At 41.9% G+C, this 27,866-nt stretch overlaps 1 protein-coding gene across 2 annotated transcripts in view; it reads right to left on the bottom strand.

Annotated features, from left to right (window-relative positions):
* The window catches only part of ppp4r1l (protein phosphatase 4, regulatory subunit 1-like), a 105,581-nt gene that overhangs the window by 15,211 nt on the left and 62,504 nt on the right, over window positions 1-27,866 (bottom strand). For both annotated transcript variants that reach the window (XM_048549713.2, XM_059652892.1), the window contains exons 12-17: window positions 26,256-26,515; window positions 19,853-19,945; window positions 18,143-18,328; window positions 9,611-9,772; window positions 7,356-7,456; window positions 2,409-2,529 (exon numbers count right to left, since the gene is read on the bottom strand). In XM_048549713.2, the coding sequence (XP_048405670.1) occupies window positions 2,409-2,529; window positions 7,356-7,456; window positions 9,611-9,772; window positions 18,143-18,328; window positions 19,853-19,945; window positions 26,256-26,515 (923 nt within the window). The remainder of the gene's footprint in view (window positions 1-2,408; window positions 2,530-7,355; window positions 7,457-9,610; window positions 9,773-18,142; window positions 18,329-19,852; window positions 19,946-26,255; window positions 26,516-27,866) is intronic.

Raw genomic sequence — 27,866 nt, 5'->3', positions numbered from 1 at the left:
GGAGGGCAATATTAGAGACAAAAGCAGAGATCTTTACATTGAGCTAGTGGATATGGGTGAAGTCGTAAATTAATACTTCTCATCAGTATTCACGATGGAGAGAAAGATAATGTAGTTAGAGATTCCAGTTGGGATAGTAAGGTTCCACAGCATGTTAGGATTAATAACAAGGAGGTATTAGATGATTTTGCTGGCATAAAGGTGCAAAAATTTACAGGGCCTGTTGAGATAGAGGCCTGGGATCTACGGAAGGCAAGCGAGGAGTTTGCTGGGATCCTGATCGAGTTATTTTGCGCTGGTAAGAGGTGAAGTGCCAGATGACTGGAGGAGGGCTAATGTGGTTCCTCTGTTCAAGAGGACAGCAGGGATTGGCCATGGGATTACCAATTAGTCTGAAATTAATGGTACGGAAATTATTACAAAGATTTCTGGAGGGACAGGATTGGAAAGGCAGGGATTGATCAGGGTTAGTCAGCACAGATTTGTCAGACACCTGTCTGACTAACGTGCATCTTTTGAAAATGGTGACAAAATATATCGATGAGGGCTGTACAGTTGATTTGGTTTACATGGACTTCAGTACGACCTTTGACAAGGCTCCACATGGAAGGTTGGTCCAAAAGATAAGAACCCACGTGATCCAAAGCACGTTGGAAAACTGTATCAAAAACTGGCTTGCAAATAGGACACAAAGAAGAGTGCTGTATTTTGTGACTGGAAGCTTTTGACCTGTGATGTACCACAGCGATCAGTCCTTGGACCTTTGCTGTTTGTTATGTACATTAACAACGTAGATGTGAATGCAGAAGATTTAATTAGTAAGTTGCAAATGATATGAAAATTGTAGGTGTTGTTGACAGTGAGGAGCATAGTTTCAGTCTACAGTCCGATAATGGTCAGTTGCTAAGTTTAAAAATTGAAATTGATAAGCGTAAAATTTGAACTTGATAAGCATAAGATGATGTATTTTGGGAGATCCAATACAGGTAGGATGTGCACAATGTACGAAAAGGCCCAAGGGAGTATTGAGCAAAAAAGGGAGCCCAAAGTGAACCCACAGACCTCTGAAAGCGCCAGTATACGTAGACAGGCCAACAAAGGCTTGCCTTCATTGGCCAGGGTGTAAAATGTCGGAGCAGGGAAGGCTTATTATAACTCTACAGAGCATTGGTTAGGTTACAAGTGGAATAGTGTGTACAGTTCTGGTCAATACACTGTCAGAAGAGACTGTACTGGAGAGGTTGCAGAGTAGATTCACCAGAATGTTGCCTGGAATAGCAAGTCTCTGACATGAGGAGAGACTGGATAGGCTGGACTTGATTTCCCTGGAGTAAAGGAGGCTCAAGGGGGGATCTGATGGAGGTGCACATAATCATGAGAGGCATTGATAGGGTAGATTGTGAGAATCTTTCCCACATGGCAGACTTTTCAAAGACTGGGTGGCATACGTTTAAGGTGAGAAGTAAGTGATTAAGCGGAAATTGGAGGAAAAATGTTTTCACCTATAGGGTGGTAGAAAATGAACACACTGCCTAAGATGGTGATAGAGATAGGTACTCTGAACATTTAAGAAACATCTAATGAGCACTTCAAATGCTAGGGCATAGCAGGATATGGACCAAAGGCAAGTAAGTGGGATTAGTATAATTTGCTGTTCACTGGTTGGCACAGACATGGTGAGCCAAAGGACCCGTTCCTATGCTATAAAATTCAATGACTTTATGAAATACTTTTAAAAAAACTTATTATTTTCTGGTGGCTGGTGGCCAGAAGATCTTCTCAAATATAAAGCACAAATACCTGGGTAAACAATTATTCAGAAACATTTTATAGGAGATAAATGTTAGAAAATAAAATGGAAGCAGTATTTAAAAACTTAACCTCATTTAGCTCAATGCCATTTTGACCGAAGCATAAATTGGCCTATGCAACCACACTTGTGAACACGCACAAGGAAAAGACTTAAAGGTTTCTGAATTAAAAGGTCCTTCTATATCTTACGAATTAGATTTCATGGACATTTTTCAAATTAAAGATGCTATATAAATGCAAATTGTTATTTACAACCCTCTGAACAGACCTTGGTTTAACATCTCACTTAAAACAGCACCTCAGACTTCAACACTTGGTAATGCACTGAAATAGTCACCCATAAAGTTCACCTTAAATCTGGAACCTTCTGACTCAGAGAAGTGAGCACTGCCTCTGAGGCACTAATTGAAGAAAACTCTGCTACAGAATCAGAAACAGCAGTCCACCCTGACAGGTGACAACAAATTTAAAAATAGAGGCACCCACCAGATGAAGACAGGCCCAAATTCGAAGTAAAAACAAGTCAATGAGAATCATTCAAAAACAGAACATGATTCATCAATAACTTGATACAGTAGCACTTGTGTCACACATACCAGCTTGAAAGAAATCCACCGAACCTCTGCAACCTTATCAGAACACAGAGAGAGTGCGATGTGTCGTAGGTAGTCGTGTATGTCGTTGGGATTGTAGAGTTCCAGCAACAAAATTACTTGTCTGAAATAGGTTAAACAAAATGCTTAATGTATAAAAGTATATTTTTAGTTCTTCCGATCAGCCCATCAGCTTCATCTTCAGAAAAAGCCAACTCTACCACAGACCCCTTCATCACATATAAAATTCTTGGGAAATCATCTGTCTGCAGAAGATATCATGGCCACTGTGTAGAATCAAGTGCAAAAATCCTACCTTATCTAGTGTTCTCTGAACGAGAGAAGACTACTGAGCCAATGAGCACCTTGCAAGACACACTTAATCAACGCAAGCATATATCAGGGACTCTGGTGCTCATCACAATTAACTTACTCACTGGATAATTTAGCAGAAGATAGTGGGGAATAGGGTTGGAGGGAAAGAAAGACCATTTATATTTTTCCTCATAGAATTTTACTGTGTGGAAGCAGGCCATTTGGCCCTTCAAGTCCACAGTGACCCTCCAAAGGCCATCCTACTCAGACCCATTCCCCTTGCCTGTAACCTATAACCCTGTATTTCCCATGGTCAGTGCACCTAACCCAGACATCCCGGGACACTATAGGCATGGCCAATCCACATAACTTGCCCATGTTTGGTTTGGAGGAGGAAGCTGGTGCACTCAGCAGAAACCCATGCATACACGGGGACAATGTGCCAACTCCGCAGAGTCAGACAGTCTCCGAGGTTGGAATTGAACCTGGGCTCATGACTCTGAGGCAACAGTTTCAGTATTATATGTTTTGCAGGTCATATTTACAGTCACAGTGGACTGAACCTCAGTAGCAAATTAGAACTAAACTGTAGTGCTAAACTTAGCTGTATTTATTCAAGGCCAGTTTACTGAATCAAGTTTAGCATTTCCTGACCTTACACCTTCAGCCAGGGCTCAATCAACCAATACCACCAAAACATTAGCCTCCCAATATTCATTACTCGAGCAATCTGAAGGCAGTACCTATGCTTCTACTGCAGTTAGAAAATATTCATATATAAAACAGGTAACTAGATTATATGATAATAAATCACAAAATAAATGCATTTATCTAAATTTCATTTCTTGCACGGCTCATTTCATATAGGAGGGCACAGGATGATCTATCCCCTGGCCATAAGAACATCTTTTCCGACTGCCTTACTAACAGCCACTCAAACATTACTCAATAAAGATAGAGATGATATTAAAAATCATGAGAAGGCTGTCAAATTATGTTCAACATTTGAATGAACATTCATTCCAATATCACTTGTGGATTCATTTATGCATTTAACTCATTTTTCGAACTGCCTTTCTAACAGGTTCTTAAATGTTGACATGACTCTGCTTCTATCAAAACCTCTAGTAGAATAGTGATCCATAGAATCTAACTCCGCTAACCTCTCAGCCATCTGTGACAAAGGATTTCTTCTGTTGTGTATCTGGAATCTAATGTATTTATCATTGTATCTATGTGATTTCAACTAGTGGATGCAGAGAAACGGAAAATAGGAACAGGAGTAGCCATTTGAACTGCTCTACCATTCAATTATGATCACCACTGATTATGCTACTCAATACTCTGCTCCCACTTTTACCAATGCCAAATGATCAATTTAGCCCAAGGGACTACATCTAGATCCTTGAAAACATTCAATGTTTTGGCCTTAACCACTTTCTGTGGCAGACAATTCCACAGGCTCACCACTCTCTGGATGAAGAGTTTTCTCCTCTCTCAGTCCTAAATGGCCTACACTGTGACCGTGATTCTAGACTGCCTGGTCAGTCATCAGGAACATTCTTCCTGCATACACCTTATCTAATCCAGTCATAATTTTATAGGTTTCTTTGAGAACACCTCAACTTCATTCTTTTCATCTCCAGTGAACACAGTCCTAACCAATCCAGTCTCTCTTCATACATCTGTTTTGCCATCCCAGAAATCAGTCTAGTAAATCTTTGCTACAATTTCTCCATAGTCAGAACATCCTTCCTCAGATAAAGAGACCAAAACTGCACATAATATTCCAGCTGTGGTCTCACTAAAACTTCAGCAAGACATCCCACCCTACAAAGGGGATTTGCCTTCTATTGCCTATCATTTGCCTTCTTCACCGCCTGCTGCACGTGTGTTTATTTTCAGTGACTGGTGTATAAGAACCCCCAGGACTTTTTGCATGTTCCTCCTTCCCAATCTATCACTATTCAGGTAATAAATTTACCTACCTGTTTTTGCTACCAAAAGTGGATAACCTCACAGTTATTGATCGATCGATTGATTTATTGTCACATGAACAGAAGTACAGTGAAAAGCTATGTTTACAAGCAGCACAGGCATATCCCAGTAAGAATGTACAGATCAAAAAGACTTAGAAAAGAGGCATAACAGGTTATGTTGCATTAGGTCTATGAGCTCAATGTTAATAAGATCAGCATTATTTGAGTCTACAGGGTCCATTCATCAGTCTAATAACGGCCAGAAAGCAACTGTTCCTGAACCTGCTGGTGGCTTCTGTACCAGTGTCTGATGGAAGAGGTTGTAGGAGATCATTACTGGTGTGTGATGGATCTTTGACAATGTTTTCAGCCTTTCTGTGGCAGCAAGTCATGTAAATAGAGTCCATGGATGGAAGGTTGGCTTCCATGACGGTTTGGGCTGTGCACACCACCTTGTTGTAGTTTCTTACTGTCCTGAGCAGAGCAGTTGCCATACCAGGCCATAATACACTGGACAATATGCTTTCAATGGTGCATCTGTAGAATTTGGTGAGGGTCCTTAAAGACATGCCAAATTTCTTCATGCCACCTGAGGAAGAACAGATGTTGTTGGGCCTTCTTGATCGCAGCATTTCCATTCAAATCCAGGATAGGTCATTGGTAATTGTCACTCCAAGGAACTTGAGGCTCTCCACACTCTCAACCTCAGTTCAGTAGATTGGGGCATGTCTTCCTCCTTCCTTTCTGAAGTCGCTAATTAGTTCTTTGGTTTTGCTGATGTTGAGACAGAGGTGGTTCTAATTGCACCACGTCACCAAGTTTGAGGGCTCTAGGACTACACTCATTGGAGTTTAGAAGGATGAGGGGGGGATCCAATTGAAACTTTCAGGATACTGAATGGCCTGGACAAAATGGATGTTGGGAAGATGCTTCCGTTGGTAGGAAAGTCTAAGACTCAAGGGCACAGCCTTAGAGTAGAGTAAAGTGCAGGCCTTTTAAGCCTGAAGAAGAGATAAGGAGAAACCTCTTCAGCCAGAGAGTGGGAATCCATGGAATTCACTGCCACAAAAGACTGTGGAGGCCAGGTCATTGAGTACATTTAAGACTGAGATAGATAGGCTCTTGATTATCAAGGGGATCAAGGGTTACGGGAAGAAAGCAGGAGAATGGGGTTGAGGAATTTATCTCACATGACTGAATGGCAGAGCAGACTCGAAGGGGTGAATGGCTTAATTTCTGCTCCTATGTTTTATGGTCTTATTACCAAGCCCTCTATCCCCCTTCTGTATTTTGACTCATCATTGTTAGATATCCATCCAATAAGATGGTGTCATCAGCGAACCTGTAGATGGCGTTCATTTGGAATTTGGCAACACAGTCGTGTGTGTACAGCCAGCACAGTAGGGGGCTGAGGATGCATCCTTGGGGGGATTGGGGAGGGATCCAGTGTTTATTGTTGAGAAGGCACAGTTACTTATCTTCACTGAGTGCAGTTTGTCGGTCAGAAAGCCAGAGGATCCAGTTGCAGGGGCCAGAGCTGAGACCAAGGTCACAGAGTTTTAAGATGAGTCTGGAATGGATAACAGTGTTGAAGGTATCATTGTGCAGGAGTCTGATGTAGGTATCCTTGTTGTCCAGATGTTCTAGGGATGAGCACAGAGCTAGGGATACAGCATCCACTGTGGTACTGTTATGTCAGTAGGCAAATAGTAGGGGATCAAGATGGGCTGGGAGACTGGAAGTTGACGTGGGCTGTGACCAGCCTCTTGAAGCACTTCATGATTACCGAGGTCACAACCACTGAGCAGGAGTCATCAAGGCACATTACATCATCTGCTGTGCATTTTCCCACTCAAACCTGTCAGCATTACTTTAAAGCACCTCTGTGCCCTCCTCATAATTCACCTTCCCACCTAGCTTTGTGCCATAGTTCTCCTATTTTCTCTTTCTCCTCAATAAGGTTAGAACTTTTTTTTCTTCTAGACATCAAAGTAATACAAAGTCATGCACATAGACACACGGGGGCTTATAAGACTATAGCACGTCTGCAATTGGTCAAGGTATTGAATGCAAGGAAGCAAAAGAAAATAAACATTAGAACTGGTGAAGGTAGGATGCTGTATATCAAGTTGGTTCAAGCTTCACTCTACACTTAAGTCCAACCAGCTCAATACAATCAGAAACAAAAACAGAACTTGCTGGAAAAGCTCAGCAGGTCTGGCAGTACCTGCGAAGAAAAATCAGAGTTATCGTTTCGGGCCCGGTTCTGAGGAAGGGTCACCAGGCCCAAAACATTAACTCTGAATTTTCTTCACTGATTTTCCAGCAACTTCTGTTTTTGTTCTTGATTTTTACAGCATCCACAATTCTTTCAGTATTTATTCAGCTTAATACAACATTTATTGTCATTTACTGCAGATGCAATTTTGTAATCTTTTTGAGTATTGCCTAAGTTAACTTGTGTATGATAATACAGGCTTGTAACACTCATACTTCCTAACCAATATGCTAAACTCAAACAAATAACCCAATACTTTAACTCATTTTGAAGAACTGCTATAAGTGAAACAAACAAACATTGTTGCAAGAGAATAATTTCAGATTTTCTAGTTAAACAGTTTTTTTCTGAACAGTACTCAATGTACAGAACACCTACTCTGCCAGTTCATATCGAAAGCGCCAATTTCGGCTGTTATCGGTTACCATGAACTCCTGAAGTTGGTACAGGTACTCACGGCGCTTCTCCACATGAAGTAGCTGTGAACAAAGAGAATACAATGAATTCCTGAGTAGGTGAGCACAACAAGCTAAATAAAACCAACCATTCCTTCCTCAGCAGCTTAGTGTTTTGTATAAACTGAAACTCATCACCATGCTTAAATGACCTCCAAATCCAAGAGGGAAGTCTCATCAGGGGAGGAAGTAGGACAGAAGAGATTGTTTTGACAGGGTCACTTAAAGATTCACTCAGAGAGGGGGATTTACAAACAAAATTCCTTCAATTTCTAAGGAAAAGTTTAAATTAATAGTTTTATATCAAAAATGTTTACAGTGTGATTTATAAGAGCTTAGGTTTAAAGTTTATTTGCAAGTGTAACTGGCAGTCCAGTAGGGAAGATGCATGCATGTCACACACGCAATCTTTGCCTGGATAGGTTGCTTAGCATGCAAAGAGCCTCAAGCAGTCAACATATACAGTTGAAATTCAATTTATTTAAACCTTTCTCAGACAAACAGAACTTGGCACTTTGCACTGAGACTTACACATTCAAAAAGGAAAGTGTCAAGAATTGTCCTTTTCAAACTTCCAAATCCACAAGTCAAAAACTATAAGTTAACTTGAGCTTCACGGTTCAGGCAATCAAGGTTACAGTGAAGGGGGTCTTCTTTGGCCACATTTTGGCCATACTCAGTGTGTGTGTCATACTCTTTGGTATGTTAGCTATGGGACCCTGACCACAGAATGAAACTCTCCCCCCACACAGGAATGGCCCCATTCCCCCAACCCAATCCAGCCGTGGGGCCCATGATGTCAGGATTCCTCTGCCAATAAAGTTCGTGGAAAACAATTCCTATAGAAAATACATGTTCACACTACCAGGAAAGCTGAGCTGGAAATACCCACAGTGCGTAATTACTAAGTTAGACCTAAAAATATGTCCATTCAACCAATGGTAAAATTTACTTTTAAACTCTATGCATAAACTGTTGGAAAACAGGGTTGGAATAGTTAGACAACTGTTTTTGACTGCGTGGGCATGATAGGCCAAAAGGCTTTTTTCTGTGCTGTAGATCCTTATGACTGCAACCAGTTAAGTCCTTAGTTCCTGCTACATCAAAAAATCTAATTGAACTTTGAAGAGAGCAAGCACAATTTCAAGAAACTCCTCAGTGTGAGGATCTACACATGGATCAGATCCAGCCATATGGGGAGAGATGCAAGGGGATAAAGAGGGATTGATAAATAACAAGAGTTGGATATACTGGGCTTGTGTATAAACTTCACAAAGATTCACAATCTTCAAGGTCAACTAACTGACTTACATTTGTGAAAGGGTGGCTCTCAGAAAAAATGTGGATGAAATTCATCAGCCAGGCGCCTATCTGCAATCTCAGATGGAAATGAATATGCCAGGAAGTCAAGCGTGAAATGGACTTGCTCACTGCAATGTTTACCACTTGGATTGTCACATAAATTGGCATTTTGGCCAGGAAGCTAATGTGTAGTCTTATCACCCAAAGAGGTCAGGCCCCTTCAGAAGGAGGGGACAGGGGAAGTTGGAAAGGTTACTGAGAAATAAGTAGCCTACTGATATTCAGATTGGGTCTTTAATAATTTTCAATCAGCAACTCACAACATCCATTATTCAACATTTAGTTTGAGCCATTTAGAAATAGTTTGTGCTGATGTACAATCATATTGTTAATACAAACCCATCTGTTATTTTTGCATAAATAATACCACAGGATATAGGAGTAGAAGTAGGCCATTCAGCTCATCGAGTCCACTCTACCATTCAACGAGATCATGGTTAATCTGATAATCCTCAATGCCATTTATCGGCCTTATCCCCATAACCTCAGATTTATTTACTGATTAAAAAAAAAAATCGTCTATCTCAGCCTTGAATATATTTAACAATATTGCCTCAACAGTCCCCTGCAGTTAATAATTCAACATATGTACAACCCTCAAAAAAACACATTCATCTTTATTCCTGTCCTATCTGGGCAGCATCCAGAGATCATGACTTCTGGTCCTAAACTTTGACACAAGGGGTAAAGAAATGAATACTTCCAGTACTATTTTAACAGTATTTATCCCAACTGTATCTAGGAATAGATGGAGTTGTGCCAACAATCCAGTATCAAAAGTTGCATATTGGTCAACAGGTCATCAATGATGTTTACCTTCAGAAAGTCGTACAGATGTTTTAGGACTCCAATTCGGACTTCATCCAGATCCTTTAGGAACCCGTTGAAGATAGGAACCAGATCAGCTGCAGTTAGTTGATCACCAAGGATCACAGCTAGCTCATGTATAGAGAAGGCAAGGGTCCGTCGTACCTTCCACTGACAAAATCCAAAAATGATACAGGTCATAAACACACCCACTGAAGGGGCTGAATCAGTTACAATTCATTAAGCGTTATGTTTTCAGTCATCCTGCAAAGGTAAATGGCAAGTACAGATGTGCAAAGACAGGCTAAGAGTACTAGAGGTGCACTGTCAGAAAGACAGAGGATGACCAAAAACTATTTCATATAAAGCCTAGGGGTGCCTGTAACTCAAGGTTAGTTTTACATCCTTCACGGAGATAAGGCTGGCTCTCTGTGCATAAACTAAACAATTGTCAATCTGACCTCCTAAGAGCTTTAATCAATTTATCAAGTTGTTGGACAACACCCAAATTGAAGGTCCTGAAGTGCTCATAGCCTTATGCACAAGCATAGCACCACAATTGCTGTTTTTATCTCATTGTTGTTTGTGCAAGTTTGCTGTGAGCAATTGTTCACTCACAGACTCAAGTCACAGAGGTCTAGAGCACAAAAAGGGCCCTTCAACCCAATATGAGAGTGTGCCGTCAAAAACAACTACCTTTCAGCCCGGAGTCCGGTCACTAGTGGTGTGCCTCAAGGATCTGTTTTGGGACCACTGCTCTTTGTCATTTTTATACATGACTTGGATGCAGGCATAGGTGGATGGCTTAGTAAGTTTGCAGATGACACTAAAGTCGATGGAGTGGTGGACAGTGTGGAAGAATGTTGCGGGGAGACTTGGATAAACTGCAGAATTGGGCTGAAAGGTGGAAAATGGAGTTCAATGCGGATAAATGTGAGGTGATTCACTTTGGGAAGAATAATAGGAAGGCAGAATACTGGGTCAATGGGAAGATTCTTGGTAGTGTGGATGTGCAGAGGGATTTTGGTGTCCGTGTACATAGATCCCTGAAAGTTGCCACCCAGGGTGATAGTGCTGTTAAGAAGGCATATGGTGCGTTAGGTTTTATTGGTAGAGGGATTGAGTTCCGCAGCTGGGATGTCATGCTGCAACTGTACAAAACGATAGTGCAGCCTCACTTGGAATATAGCGTGCAGTTCTGGTCGCCCCATTACAGGGTGGAAGTGGAAGCAATGGAAAAGGTGCAGAGGAGATTTACCAGGATTTACCTTCACTGGCCTTATGAAGAAAGGCTGAAAGACTTGGGTCTGTTTGCATTGGAGAGAAGAAGGCTAAGAGGGGATTTAATAGAGACATACAAGATGATCAGAGGATTAGATAGGGTGGACAGTGAGAGTCTTTTCCCGAGGATGATGACGTCAGCTTGTACGAAGGGGCATAGACTCAAATTGAGGGGTGATAGATTTAAGACAGATGTCAGAGGCAGGTTCTTTACTCAGAGAGTGGTAAGGGCGTGGAACGCCCTGCCTGCCAGTGTAGTTAACTCAGCTACATTAGGGGCATTTAAACAGTCCTTGGATAAGCATATGGAAGATGATAGGCTAGTGTAGGGGGATGGGCATAGATTAGTCCACAGGTCGGCACAACATCGAGGGCTGAAGGGCCTGTTCTGCACTGTATTGTTCTATGTTCTAACTATTCTAATACCATTTTCCAGCACTTGGCCAAAAACCTTGTAAGCCTTGGCATCATGTGTACACATCTAAATACTTCTTCAATGTTATGAGGGTTTGTGTCTCTATGGGCAGTTCCAGATTCCCACCCTCTGGGTGGGAAAAGGGATCTTTTCTCATATATCCACTAACCACCTGCCATAGAGTCATAGTCATACAGCACGTAAACAGACCCTTCGGCCCAACCAATCTATGCTGATCATAATGCTAAACTAAAATAATCCCACCTGCCTGCGCTTGCCTCATATCCCTCCAAACATTTTCTATTCATGTACTTATCTAAACGTGTTTTAAATAGTGTATCAGTAGACATAGCCACCACTTCCTCCAGAAGTTCATTCCAAACACGAACCACTCTCTGTAAAAAAGAAACGTTGCCTCTCGTGTTTTTTTTTAATCATTCTCCTCTCAATTTAACAATGTGCCTTGTCTTGAAGTTACCCACCCTAGGGGAAAAAAAACACCTGAAATTCACCTTATCTATAGCCCCCATTATTTTATGGACTTTTATAACATCACTTTTCAACCTTCTGTGCTCCAAAGAAAGAAGTCTCAGCCTATCCAGACTCTGCTGGCAAATATCTGGTAAAACTCTTCTGAACCTTCTAGAGCTTAATAACATCCTTACTATAACAGGGCAACCAGCACCGGAGACTGTACTCCAGAAGAAACCTCACCAACATTCATTACAACCTTAACATAACATCCCAACTCCTAGAAATAAAAGACTAAGCAATGAAAGCAGGTATGCTAAATGCCTTAACGACCTTGTATATCTGTGAAGTGTAATGGCTGCCCATGTTTGAAAGACGCAAAATGGCTAGCAAGGGTTAAACAGAATAAAAAGCCTGCTCCAGCATTTAAGTGAAACCCAATGGTACCTTTGAACAGGAAGCCCTAAAAACAACTATCAGAAACAGAGATAGTAGGAACAGCCGATGTTGGAGAATCTGAGATAACAAGGTATACAGCTGGATGAACACAGCAGGCCAAGCAGCAGAGGAGCAGGGAAGGTGACGTTTTGGGTTTGGACTCTTCTTCAGAAATGGGGAGGATAAGGGGGGGTTTTGAAATAAATAAAGAGAGGGGGAGGCGGTGATAGAAGGTGGATAGTGGAGCAGATAGGTGGTGAGAAGACGGACAGGTCAAGGGGGCAGGGATGAAGCCAGTAGGTGAGTGGAGGTAGGAAGTGAGAGTGGGGGTTGGTCAGTGAGGCAGGAGAAGCAGATAGGTGGAAGAGAAGATGGACAGTCAAGGAGGCAGTGAAAAGAGTGGGGGGGTGCTGGTTTTGGGATGAGGTTGGGGATGGGGAGATTTTGAAGCTTGTCAAGTCCACATTGAGACCATTGGGTTGTAGGGTTCCAAGGTGGAAAACTGGAGGAACAGCACCTCACATTCTGCCTTGGCATATTGGCAAAGCCAGCATTTATTGTTCACGCCAAACTGTCGCAGAACATGGTTTTCTTAAACCACTGCGGTCAATAAGACGAGGTACTCCCATTATACTAATATGGTCTACCAAGTTGTTTTTTGATCCAAAAACACTGAAAGTATTGTGATACTTCCAGATCTGGAGGTTATGAGATTTGAAGGGGAATTTGTAGACAATGGTGTCTCTACTCATTTTCCCTCTGGGTGGTGGAGGTTGCAAGTTTGAAGGTGCTGTCAAAGACATCAAGGAAAGTTTCAGCTGTGCTTGTTGCAATGGTACACACTACAGCCAGACCAACGTCACACAGGGAATGGATTGATAGGTGATGCTTTGCTCCATATAACGCTGAGCTTCTTGGCTATATCAGAGATATACTCAAACACGTAAATGCAAAGTGCTCTTATTTTATCAGGGTTCCTTGATATTTTTCTTGTATCTGAATTCATCCTTGTCCTTCATTTTCAGAGGAACATGCTGGTTCTGAAAAGATTCCCACATGCCAGATGTGAATTTACTCTCAAACAGCTGCCCCAGTCAACATTCCCCAGTTCCTGTCCAATATTGTGCCCCTAATTTAGTACTTTCATCCAAGGACTATGCTTATTCTTGTCCATAAGTAACTTAAAACTTAGAGAATGATGGTCACTGTTACCAAAATGTTCCCTCACTGAAACTTTGATTAAGTGGATGGCTCATTCCTCAATACCAGATCAGGTATGGTCGCTTTCCGAGATTGACTATTTACATATTGTTTCAAAAAAAACTCTATCCAGGAAACACCTAACAAATTCTATTCCCATCCAAGCTTCTGGCACTGAGTGAGTCCAGTTAATAAGTTAAAATCACCCACCACAACAACGCTGTTGTTCTTACGTTTTTCTGTAATTTGTCCAGAGTTCTGCTCCTCTGTTACCTGCTGGCTGTTAGGAGGCCTATGGTGCAATCCTTTCAAAGGGATTACACCCTTCCTAGCCCCCAGCTCTACGCACGTGGCCTCACTGGATGGGTCCTCCAAGGTGTCCTCCCTCAGAACAGCTGTGTAATAATGTGCTCACTGATGTTCAGTTTGGGTTCTGTCAGGTTCACCAGATCCATAATTGACTTAGTTAAATGTGGACAAAGGAGACGAAGTCCAGACATGAGGTGAAAGGGGCAGCCCTTGACATCATGGCATCGTTTGACCAAGTGTGGCATCATGGAGCCCCTGCAAAACTACGGTCAATGGAAACTAGGGAAAAAACTCCTCTGGTTGCAGTCATATCTGCCTATAGGACGATGATTGTGCCTGTTGGAGGTCAGTCAGCTCTGCTCCCGGACATCTCTGCAGCGCTCTTCAGGGTAGTGTCCTAGGCCCAACCATCTTCAGTTGCATTATCCATGATCTACTTTTCATCAAATCATCATAAGTGGGTATGTTTCCTGATGACTGCACAATATTCAGCATTATTTGTGACTCCTCAGATAAAGGAAGTAGTTCATGCTCAAATACAGCAAGACCTGGGCAATATCCAGCTCTGGGCTGACATGTGGCAAGTAACATTCATGTTACACAAGTAGATGGGCAATGACCATCTACAACAAGAATGAATCTAATCATTACACCTTGGCATTCAATGGCATTACCATCACTGAACCCCTCACGATCAACATCCTGGACATTAGCATTGACCAGAAACCGGACTAGGCATACAAATACAGTGACTACAAGACTAAGTCAGAGGCTAGAAATCTTGCAGCAAATAACTTCCCTGCTGACTCCCAAAGCTTGACCACCATTGATAAAGCACAAGTCAGCAGTGTTATGAAATATTCCAAACTTGCCTGGATAAGTGCAGCCCCAAAAACACTCTAGAAGCTTGACACCATCCAGGACAAAGCAGCATGCCTGACTGGCACCATATTCTCAAATTCTACCTCCAACAGTCAGTATTAGTAGTATGTATCCTCCACAAAATGCACTGCAATAACTTGGTAAAATTGTTAAGGCAGAACTTCCAATGCCATGGAGGACAAGGGCAGGAGACACATGGGATCACCACCAGCTGCAAGCACCGCTTCAGGCCACTCACCAAACTGACTTGGAAATATAATCACTTTTCCTTCAGTATTGTTTGTCAAAATCCTTGAATTCCCTCCCTCATGGCACTGTGGGTCTACTTACAGCAAATAGCCTGCGGCAATTCAAGAAGGCAGCTCACCAACCCCTTCAAAGGCAACAAATGCTGCCCCACCCACAGTGACACCCATATCCCATGAATGAATAAAAGTTAGATAAACAAGCTACTTTAGGAACTGATAGATGCTACCTAGAATAATAGAGAAGTGGAACACCAATAACTGCAGACTCTACCCTTCAAAACAGAACATTTTGGGCTGCAGAGAAGATTAAATCATGGAACAGAGCAACAGTTTTGTATAGAGGTCTCTTTGATTGTTGGAAAGTTTATCAGGTAATCATACCTGATTATCTTATAAATGTACATTTACCACGAGTTTTGGCCTCCTTATTTAAGGAAAGATATTTCATTGGATACAGTTCAGAGAAGGTTCATGAGGATGATCCCTGGTATTTCTTAAGGGCAAAACAAATTGGGTCTCTACTCACTGAAGTTTAGAAGAATGAGAAGGATCTCATTGAAACATACAGTGTTCTTCAGGGGGTTGATAAGGTAAATGCTGAGAGGATGCTTCCCCTTGTGGGGTAGTACAGGATTTGTGAGCATAGTCTCAAAACAAAGGGGAGCCAATTTAAGACAGTGATGAGGGTTCTTTCAATGGATTAAAATCTTTGGAACTCTTTGCTACAGAGAGCTGTGGGGGCAGAGTTCTTGTGGTATTTAAGGCTGAGACAGAAAGAATCTTGATAAGTCGGTGAATCAAGAGTTAAGGGGAAATTGCTGGAAAGAGGACCTGAGGAATGATGGATCAATCATAATCCTATCAAGGGGCCTAATGGAAAATTCCTGTTCCTATTTCTCATGGTCTTATGTAATTTTGTTTATTTTGCTGACATAGGGAAAGAAAGAAAAAGATGCAGTGCCATGGTCAATGAGGAACTTGCAGTCTCATACCGGCTGTGGGAAATCTATAGCTGAAGTGAAAAATAAATCTGTTATCGGATGCTGCAGAAAGATGATGGCCGTCACACAAAGCTCTTTGGAAGCTCAACAAATGTTCCATACAGCACTGCAACAATTATGAAGAAACAAATGCTAGTGAATGTGTTTTCCTTCTTTAGAAATCAACTATATTTTAAAACAAAAAAAAGGCAATGTCTGTTACGGACCACACCAAAACCCCTCAAATTATTTAAGATAGCCTAGACCCTAACTTCTTCTGTCTTTTAAAGGCAAAGTATTAACTGCCTGTTCCAGATGCAATGTGACTGGTCAAACTACCCGATGTTAAGCAAAACACTATTTATTCAAATGTTGACAGGCGATCTTATAGAAGTTTATGAGATAATGATGGATATGGATATGGTTAATGGTAGTTGACTTTGGATATGGTTAATGGTAGTTGACTTTTCCCTAGGGTGGGGGATTTCAAGACTAGGGGCCACATTTTTAAGGGTAGAGCAAAGAGATTTAATAAAAGACATGAGGGGCAAAATATTTGCACAACAGGGTGGTTCACATGTGGAATAACTTCCTGAGGAAGTGGTGGATATGGGTATAATTACAATGTTTAAACATTTGGATAATTTCATGAATAGGAAAGTATTGGAGGGATATGGGCCATGAGCAGGCACTTGAGACTAATTTCGTTGTATGGGCTTGTTGGACCGAAAAGGTCTGAAGTGGGCTTATATGTCTTTATAGCTGTAGTTAAAATACAACAAAGAAACAGAGGAATTTAGAACAACTCGACTGGAAGACTTCAAAAGCATAATAAATACAGTAATTACTACTAATCACAGGGAGCGAGGGACAGGGAGGCAGAAAGGGAGGGAGCTGGGGACAGGGAGAGAGCAAGGAAGGGACAGGGAAGAGAGCGGGGGCCTGGACTGTGGCCGGACCTTCAGTCTCGTGCTGTACTGCTGCTGCCATCTTGTCCTGAGCCAAGGTGAAGGGTCATGTGGGGGAGTGAGGGGGCAGGGCCAACCCTAACCCTGACCCTAGTCCTGTTCCAATAAAGTTACAACCACAAACACAACGCCAGGCAAAGAGGAGAAAAGTCAGGCAAAGATTCTTACAGGCAATTCTCCCATCTAGGAGGGAAAATACATTGAGAAAATACGAGCAGGGTAGCCTCCAGGTGACGTTCACTGAAGCTTCCAACTTTGTTAAGACCCTAACAGTTTCTGATGCTACTGAGAGAAATAAAATCCAGAAATCTGGATTTGAGAGAGCTGGCTACATCCATCAGGTGGTTTAAAATAAAAACCCACTGTGTCCCAAGCGGTTTACTCTAATGGTTCTGGTAGACTGGTCAGTGCCTCTGCTTTACAACCAGTCTTCAAATAAAACCGCAGCAAAATTACTTCTTAAACTCACAGTATCATTATATACCCAAGCACTACTTGATTTATCCAGCTAAGATTGAAAAAGGGGAGGCAATGGCCTTGTGATAACAAGGTGTAGAGCCAGATGAACATAGCAGGCCAAGCAGCATCAGAGAAATAGGAAGGCTAACATTTTGGGTTCCGACCCTTCTTCAGAAAAAAAGTGGCCACATGGTGTTTTTAGTGGGCTGTTAATTTAGATACCCAGGGTAATGTTCTGTGGAAAACCCAGTTTCAAATCCAGGCACAGTAGATGATGGAATTTGAATTCAATTTAAAAAAAAATCTGGAATTAAGAGTCTAATAATCACCTTGAATCCATTATCGATTGTTGGAAAAATGCATCTGGTTCAGTAATGTCCTTTAGGTAAGGAAACTGCCATCCTTACCTCGTCTGGCCTACTTGCAATTCTAGACCTACAATTATGTGGTTGACTCTTAACTGCCCTCTGGGCAATTAGGGACAAGCAACAAATACTGGCCTAGCCAGCGACACACTTAGCCCGTGAATGAATAAAATTAAAAGACAGAATATGATAGTGTCACTACCCCCATTATTTTCAATAAAAACCAAAAGAACTACTCACGCTATAAATCAGGAACAAAAACAGAACTTGCTGGAAAAGCTCAGCAGGTCTGGCAGCATCTGGCAGAACAGTTCTGAGGAAGTGTCACCGGATTTGAAATGTTAACTCTGATTTTTTTCTTCACAGATGCTGCCAGACCTGCTGAGCTTTTCCAGGAACTTTTGTTTTTGTTCCCATTATTTTCACACTGTTTTAGATAACTGAAAAGAAAATGATGATTTCACAGATTAAATGTCACGCACTATTAATACCAGCTTAAAGCAACTGGTTCATATACTCACTCACTTGCACATCAGATGCCAGTGTTTCATAGGTATTCTTTAAACAATGCCAGTTCTGTCTGCCAAGGGTAAGAGCCACACCTGGGAGACTGTATGCACAGTGCTTTGTAATTTCAGTGTCAACAGTTTGAGCTCGGGAAGGATCTGTCATTGACAGGTACTGGTCCAGCAATGGTTGTGGAATAATGTCCTGAAAAAGGGGAAAGAAAACAACATCCCTGTAAACTACCTAGTAGTCACACTCATAAAAGCTAAAGAGACACACAAAAAAAGGGCAGTTTAGGCTTGAGGTAGGTATTAAGCATAGGTCAATTTCAGGCTTGCTTCCAGTGACACTGATATAGGGAAGAAAGCTAATAAGTTCATACCTGCACCCTTCTTTAATGTAAGATGATCCAACTGAACCACTGGAACAGTTTCAGCAAAGGATGGTATCTGATTAATTCATGTTCATTTAATGTTGTGCAGAAGCATCATCTTATTATTTGTATTCTGAAGTCTCAGAATTAACAAGAGTTACCTGACAGAATCAATTAATCATTGTGCTTTTCAAAAAATTACTTAACCATCTACAAGTGACTTCTTGTGTTTTAGTGCAGGATGGAAAATGCTAAATGATGCTTCAGTGCAGGTTTTACTTTTGCCGTTGCTTTTGAAAAAAAATGGCAGTTGAGCTTTCAAAACGACCTTCAGCTCATCAATTTTCTAAGTCTAATCATGCTGTTTTAGGAAAAACAAACAAACTGTTGCGTTTACCTAGTGTGCATCATTGTGTAGTGTCTTTCCAAGTTGATCTTTTTACCTATGAATACGCTATGATGACATACAAGGCAAACACTCTTACAGTCGTGAGCAGAAATTAATTCCATGTGGAAGTTGTCCATTTTTGTTTATATTTAGATGGCTCAGCCTCACCTCACATCAAATTTGCACCTCTGGAACATTCACAATGTTGCTGGCTTCAAATATGGAGGTATGGACGATTACTTCTGTAGTTGTGAATTCTTTACGGGATCCCTAGCCAGCTTGCATTACCCAAATATTGAACAAGGAACGCAGTTACTCCCACGTGGAATGGGTAAATGAAATAGCTGTTTGTGTAAAAGCAGCTGCAAAAACAGAATACAGCTCCACAGAGACCAGAGTCTGCATGGGCTGAATCATCTCCTCTGTTTCTCCTACTCTAATATACTGGCTTCTCACATCAGTTCCTTACTTCTTATTCATTTGCTTGCATTTCCACCACAAAACTTAACTTACCCTGCAATGACAGTCCATCAGGACCAAACTGAAACAGCATGCATCAAGCTGGCAAAGCCTGTTAAGAGCTTGCACTTTTCTCTAGCCATATATCTTCTAAAAGCAGAAATCATGCAGAAAAGGAACATGGGCTGACAAGTGTGATCACATGTTCAGAGACTTGGATATATTTGTTGGAGATCACAAACCTACAGCATCCCGAATCCGACATATTTTTCCTTCAATTGTGTTGAGAGGCAGGAGAGAGAGATATGGATCAATAATAATCTTTTGCTTCACTGTGACCCATCTGTGCAATTAGCTAAGTATGGTTCTGTTGCCTCCCGATCATCATCAGGGTTGAGGTAGGTTGTAAATTTCACACTTGAGACACTTTGGAATCACCATCACTGAATAACCACCACCAATGGCCTCACTGAGCACTGGGGCGGAGAAAAAAACCTCTAATACTAACCTGTACCTTTGACTGATCTTCACCAAAAAGCAAACTATCATTATGTTCCAGCTCTATCGATCCGGCATCACAACATGGTTGATTAGTCAAACTCTGAAAGCGGAAAAATACACAACATATGTGAGAGACAATTATATGCATAAGCCATGTGAAATTATCTGGGGCTGAAACTTCCCATTAAACTAACAGATAGTAAACCTCTGGTAGTTTCTGTGAAAATAACAAAAAGGAGCAAAGAAGGAACAAAGACCACTCTGCCACTAACCGCACTTCTTGAAATGACACAACTCCCACTACAGTTTAATGTCTTAATTGCTAGCATCCAAAATACCCCTTTAAATATAAACTGTGCTTAGAGAGAGCAATAAATCTAAAATCAAGGTTGGAAGTGGCATTCATCTGTCTTGTCCATTTTGGACTTCCCAGTGATTTGGTTTCAAAGAAACCCCATGATCCAGTGACACATTCACCAGTGGGTTTCAATGTTGGAAAAACTGAGCATTTGCCAACAAAAATCACTTCACATTCAAAGCAGACTATTTTCTCTTATTTCATGTTTAAAGCAGGTGAAATTAGAGAATAAATTCAACACCAAAATGTACAAAATTAAACAAAGAACTGCAGATGTTGGAAAACAGAAATTGCTGGAGAAACTCAGGAGGTTTGGCAGCATCTGTGGAGAAAAAGCAGTTTACATTTTGAATCAAGTGACACTTCTTCAGAACTGATTGCAGCTGGGAAGAAGGGGAAAGCAGTGAACGGATAGGTGGAGATGGAGTCCAGAGGGAAAGAGAGAGTGACAGCCCAAGTGACAATGACAGCAACAGCGAGACAGTTAGGCAGATAAAGGGATCATTAAATGCCAGAAATAAAAGTCAGTAATGGGGACTGTAAGTAGATGAAATGGATTGGCTGTGATAAAGCAGCCCATGTAGCGATAGGGCCTGTAATGTCAGGGCGTGTAAAAGGTCAGAGAAGAAGGTATTAAGGTTCCAAAATTACTGAACCCGATACGGAGTCTGAAAGGCTGCAGGATTTGAGTGGATAATGAGATGTCAGGGTCTTTCTGGCTTGCACTGAACCTGTGTGGAATTCTGTCTCAGGCCAGCTTCAGGGCTCCCTATAATGCAGTGTCCAGAATTGGATTAAAGAAAAGGTGTTTTTGCATTCAAACCAGTGTTAAAAACATAGGCATATAGGATTTTATGAAGTTCCATCATAACTTTCTTGTCTTTTCACTTTGTGCCCCAATTGATAAAGCCTATTATCTCCTATTCCTATTTAATCAATTTCTGTATCTGCCCTGCCACCTACAACATTTTATTCACATATACGAAGGTCAAGGATTCCTGTAGCCTTTTTAGAATTTAACTTGTATATTGTCTCTCCTCATTCTTTATACCAAAACACTCCACTTGCATAAAGTCTGACCCTTGTCAACACTACCCTCCCTCTACTTCACCACAATGTCTAATCATCTCCAAAACTATAATCACCCATCTTGCAATTTGCAATTCAAGGCCTGTGCCATCTACACATTTTAAAATACTGCCCTGCGGTTTCAAGTCTAAATCATCAATATAAGTATAAGTACCAAAGTACCAGGGGAATCTTATTATAAAACTTTATCTTGTAAGAGCAGGACGAGTCTATCAAGCCTGCTTCACCATTCAATGGGACCATGGTTGATCTGATAATCCTTAAATCCACGTTTCCTGCCTTTTCCCTATAAAACTTTTAAAGTCAAACCTTTAACCCCTTCAATTAATCCTGCATGATTAAAAACCTGTCTCTTATTCTTGAACGCACTTAATGACCCGTGCTTTGTGTAGTGATTGTGACAAGGTCGAAGAGGTGGACCTCAGAATACAAATTCCCTGATTAGACCAGACTAAGAGCCCCGAATCAGGGAGTCCTGGCTGAAGAGTAAGAACAGGAGTGTCAGACATCCTGTTTGCTCTGAGAGAGCTGTATCAGTGTAAAGGACTCACCACGTGTAAATAAAGGGTCACTCGGTGATGGGATACAGGCCTCCGAGGAGTTATTTCAGTGGTGATAACAGAAAAGCACCTTCTGAGAAAGGTCACTGGCAAAAGTTGTCTTTGAGCTGGAGTAAGCATTTCCAGCTTAATGCTGTTATTTGTGAAGCTTGCCTCATTGGATCAGGCCATCGTAAACTGTACCCAGTATGTGGAAAGAATGTGTTTTTTTTTCTGGGCAAATCAAAAAGCCATGGGTAATTCTCCTGGCAGCTTGTGGACCTGCAGCTTTTTTGGAGCATTAGGAGCCTAACAAGTACCAGATACTAAAACATTTTAAGAGTTGACAGGTTTAGGAAAGGAATATTACGACTGCAAGCCTCCTCTGATTCTGAGTGGGTATCGGTTTTACTTGGTCATTCGAGAACCAGGGAATCCATATTAGAATTTTTGACAATGTTAAGACAACTAGCAGGATAAACGACTTTAGTTTAATCCTTCATGGGATGTTGAGACACTGACTGGTACGTGAGATTAATGATGTAACCATACAAAAGGGCCTACTAGCTGAAGCCCAACTGGGCTTCAAACAGGAACTACAACTGGCTTTTTATTGGAAAATGTGGCAAGATGAAGCATCCAAGTTGCAGGGTATTCGTCTGGAAGTGGACATTCTCGCCAATGCATCTGAGTTTGGGGAACACCACTTGAGTGAAGGCTAATGTACTTAGAACATATTGCGAATAGAAGGATTCTAAGTCATCACACAGCAAAACCCCAAAACAAAGTCAAACCTTGACTAAATAGTTAAAATTTTCTTCAGGATCCAGGCCAGCAAGCAATTATAGATGCCGCCAAAATGTGGAATCGAGATAGCAAGAGTCCCAATAGACCTAAATTGGGAAAGGGAACTTGTAGGCTGATATACAGACAAGTGCGAATCTGAAAAGTCTACCCACGTATGCTTTGGAATAGTTAAATTGCTGAGCAACATCCAAACCAGAACCAATCAAAATAAAATGTCTAAATGGTCAACCAGCATGTCCATTCTTGAACAAAATTCAGTTGGGACTCCAACCCTGAAATTTGCACAAGATCTGAGCTAGATTGAGAACATATACTGGGGAACCTTTAAAAATTAAAATGTAGAACTTCGATTCCACTTTCTTATAGTTACCACTGTTTGTAATAAACGACTTGTGCCAAAACTTGATGTGGTGAAATTGTTCATGAAAGATTCATTGTCTGAACAAATTTCAATGAGAAAATGGCTGCCTGGAGTGAAGCCCTAATTAAATACCCAAGGTTTTTCAGGAAGGTCTAGAGACTATCAAAGGAGCCAAGGCCACCTTACATGTTGACCAGGAAGCAATTTCACAATTCTGGAAGGACCCCCCAATGCCAGTTGCCTTACGGGCAAAAGTACAGACAGAAATTAGAAGGCTGGAAACAAAGGAATCATGAAACTAGTCCAGTTTGCGGAATGGGCAGCACCAGTCATTCTGATTGTAAAGCCTGATGGGTCTATTCACTTTAGCACGGATTTTAACTTCATGCAACTTTTTGCAGCTAGACAATTATCCAATTCCTTGCATCCAAGCTGGCAGGGGTGCTTTCCTTCACAAAGCTGGTGATGACTGGGGAAGCCAAAGGGCACAACCAGAACTGGAACTTTTTTAGACCCAAAGAGATCCAATCAGAGTAGAGGATGGTATATTATTATGGGGAGAATAATGAGTGAATGTCCTGAGCAAAGGTCACCACTAAACACTAGCTCAACTCTACCAGGATCACCCAGGGATTTCCAAACTGAAGATTTTGACGAGACGTTATGTCAGGATCAGATGCAGACATAGCTGTGTTGGTGGGGTAATGCCTAGAGTACCAACAGGGTCGAAAATTACTACCAGTAACTCCCCTACATCCATGGGAATGGCCAGATAAACCTTGGACTCAGCTGCAACTCAACTGCATGGGTCCTTTCATGGATCAATATTCTTAGCCACTTTGACAATGTGGCTGGACATGCAGAGAGTTCATAAATTAAACACAGGAATGACAAGAAAAAAAACTGTGCATCTTTGCAGTACATGGACTCTCCGAAGTGTTGGTCACAGATAAAGGCCCATAATTTAACAGCAGGCAATTTGGTTATTTCTTAAAGTTGAATGGTATTCAACATGTAAGGACAACTCTATACCTTCCATCATCCAATGGTCTGGCAGAAAGAGCAGTCTAAACTTTGAAGGCAGGTTTAAAGAAACAGCTTACAGATTCACTAGGTACCATACAGTCATAATTTCTATCTGTTTACAGGACTACCCTTATGCAACTACAGGGACAGCTCCAGCACAGTTGCCAATGAGGACGAGAGTCAGCACCAAGTTAAATCTGACCTTCCTGAATATGGGGTGGGGGGCCAAGGAGAACAGCGAAATGGCAACAGGAATGCCAATGCCAGACACAAGACTCAGCTACGCCGGGAACTATGAGAATGGGCCTGCATTGGTAACACATGTCAATGTGAGATCAAGTCCAGTGGCGTATGAAGTCCAGGTAGGCGCGATGGTCTTGAGCAAGCACACGGACTGTATGAAAGTTGCAAGCTTGCAAACGGTGTGGGAGCAAAACTTGTGTGATTCCTTAAAAGCCTTCGATTGTTTTGGAACCTGTGGGTTCTCCCTCTCTGTCAAGCACTGAAGATACCTCAGAATCTGAGATGGGCTCGGTGGGCGTTGCCACCTCAAATGCCTTTGCCACCTGAAGAGGAGAATGAATTTCTTCCAAGACGCTCTGGGTGCAAGAGGCGAGCAGCTGTGTGTTACACACCACTCAGATCAATGGCAGAGTTGGAGGACCCTGACTTGGTGCTAAAATGCACCAGGAAAAACTACCAAAACAAAAAGAACTGGCCTATGTCCTCAGGCTCCAGAGGGAGGGACAGTAATTGTAATGGGATCAGTTGGGTAGATGTCCTAGCATAAGAGTTCCTTGACTGGGGCTTTTAAGCTGGTCCAATCAGGGTGACCGGGCTGACAGGTAAGAACAGGAGTGTCAGATAGCTGGTCCTGCGGGAGCTGGATCAGTGTCAAGGACTCTCCACGTGTAAATAAATTGTGATTTGGTGATGGGATACAGAGTCTTTTGTGGAGTTATTTCATTTTGCAGGGAAAGAACCCCACTGATTCAGTACCCTCTGACAGAAGAAGATCCTCCTTGTCTGTCTTAGGTTGCCCATTTAAGGCAATGGGGCGGCATGGTGGCTCAGTGGTTAGCACTGCAGCCTCACAGTGCCAGGGACCCACATTCGATTCCAGCCTCGGGTGACTGTCTGTGTGGAGTTTGCACATTCTCCCAGTGTCTACGTTGGTTTCCTTTGGGTGCTCCGGTTTCCTCCCACAGCCCAAAGATGTGCAGGCTAGGTGGATCGGCCATGCTAAATTGCCCGTAGTGTTCAGGGGTGTGTGGGTTATTGGGGGATGGGTCTGGGTGGGACGGGGCACTTCAAGGGCGGTGTGGACTTTGTTGGGCAGAAGGGCCTGTTGTTTCCACACTGTAGGTAATCTAATCTAATCTAATCTATTTCTGCTATCAGAGGGTACTGAACAGGCAACTGGCCTCTGGTCAAGACTTTCCCGCAAGGGGAAACAACTGCTTTGCATCTGTCAAAACCTCGAAGAATGTTACATGCTTCAATAAGATCCCCTCTCATTTTCCTAAGCTCTAATGAGTATAAGCTCAATCTACTCAACCTCTCATCATAAGATAGCCCCGTCACACCTGGCACAAAAGCAGAAATTGCTGGAGAAACTCAGCAGATCTGGCAGTACCTGTGGAGAGAAAACAGAGTTAACATTTCGTGTCCAGTGGTCCTTCTTCAGAACAGATTTGCACATGGTATCATACTAGTGAACATTCTATGGATAAGGGGATCAGAGCTGTTCATGTTATTCTAACTGTGTCTTGGCCAGTGCCTTGCATAGTTTGAAGATGATCCCCCTATGTTAAGGCTCCATTCCCTTTGAAATATAGGCCAGCGGTCTATTTACGCTCCCTGTTACCCCCTGAACTTGGATGCTAGCTTTTTGTGATTCATGCATGAGGATTCTCAAATCAATTTGCACAGCAGCTTTATGCTGCCTTTCCCCATTAAAGTAATCAGCTCTCTGTAGTTCCCTCGTGAAGGTGTCGGCAAGCTGCTTTCTAAAACCACTGCAATCCATTTAGTGTAGGCACACCCATAATGTCATTAGTAGGAGCTAAACTATTTTTGAAAGGTCACGTACGCTATTATGGTGACCCTCATTGGACCTGTGTTACTTCAACAAAACTAAAAAGTCAGTTAAAATTCTACCTACCTTTAACAAATCCGAACCCTGAATAACATGTGGGTACATATGAAGTATCTAAAAGTATTAACTTACCATATTGTGTTCACCTTCATCAGACTCCAAACATTGAATCAAGTGCTCAGTTGTCGTTGCTGCAAACTCAACTGCTGACTCTAAGCTTAGTGACATGTCAGTATTAATGCAACCAGTCACTGTGGATGCAGGAAGCACTGGGTTGGATGGTGAAAGCTCCACCTGGATTTCTTCACCATTTTCAATACTAGATGGTTCTTCTTCTGCTGCTGAATCCAATCGTGCAGCTCGAAGTGCAGCAGTAATCACTTGTACTTGAGCTACAAAAGGAAGCCAAACACATCTATTAGAGATAATCAGTTACAGATTTCATTAAATCACTCATAAAGTTTCCTCGCTAGTGGCTATGCAGTCTGTGCTGTGTAGAATTGATCGGAAGACAAAGCTATCTGTTTACAGTATTACTACAGAGAGTAGGCAGCAACACCAATGGAAGAACATTTACTGGAAGCTAGATATGTACATAAGGGAGATAAGAAGGATAATTATCCTTCTGACAAGTGTGACCTAAACTTTAACAATCCATTCAAGTTCAGATAGCAGAGTTTGAATGAATGTAATGCCGACAGGAATGGATATCTCCGGGCAGGAATTCATAACATGCAAAATGGTCAGATGTGGTTGGTAACAGTCAGAATTTGGGCTGTTTTAAGGATTAAATAGCATGAAGAACGTGAGATGAAGTAAATTGAGTTGAAGAGGGTGCTGTGGAGAATAAATAATGGAACAGTCTGTGGCCTGTGGCTGTGTGTGTGAATTACACATATCCAATACAGAGCTTTTAACATCTCATTTGAACAGCGATTCCAATTGTGCAGTACCCGCTCAGTACTGATGGAACATCAGACTAGATTAAGTACTGAAACCCTAGAGCTAGTTATAATGCAAGGTAACAAAGTGCGAAGCTGGATGAACACAGCAGGCCAAGCAGCATCTCAGGAGCACAAAAGCTGACGTTTCAGGCCGAGACCCTTCATCAGAGAGGGGGATGGGGTGAGGGTTCTGGAATAAATAGGGAGAGGGAGAGGCAGAACAAAGATGGAGAGAAAACAAGATAGGTGGAGAGGACAGTATAGGTGGGGAGGTAAGGAGGGGATAGGTCAGTCCAGGGAAGACGGACAGGTCAAGGAGGTGGGATGAGGTTAGTAGGTAGGAAATGAAGGTGTGGCTTGAGGTGGGAGGAAGGGATGGGTGAGAGGAAGAACAGGTTAGGGAAATGGAGACAGGCTGGTTTTGTGATGCAGTGGGGGGAGGGGAAGAACTGGGCTTGTTTTGGGATGCAGTAGGGGGAAGGGGAGATTTTGAAGCTTTGAAGGTTTTAAAGGTTTGGACGCAACGCATTATAACTAACTAACAGGAGAACCACAAACTGAGCTCAGCTGACATGGATGTAAAACAAGAATGCTTACTGCTCAGAAGCAGATATTTTAATATGAGGGTACAGCTATGCAAGGGTGTTGTCAGGAAACCCTTCATATAAATATCTGACTGGCATAGGTCAATTGAATATTTTAAATGAAAGATTGATAAACATTTTGGTAAGGGATAGATGTAGTTCAGATGAGAATATTAAATTATAGCTATTAAATGTCATTAACAAGCTTGAAGGAG

This window comes from Stegostoma tigrinum, chromosome 19 (genome assembly GCF_030684315.1).
Source record: "Stegostoma tigrinum isolate sSteTig4 chromosome 19, sSteTig4.hap1, whole genome shotgun sequence".
NCBI lineage: Eukaryota > Metazoa > Chordata > Chondrichthyes > Orectolobiformes > Stegostomatidae > Stegostoma > Stegostoma tigrinum.
This window is presented reverse-complemented; position numbering and strand designations above follow the sequence as displayed.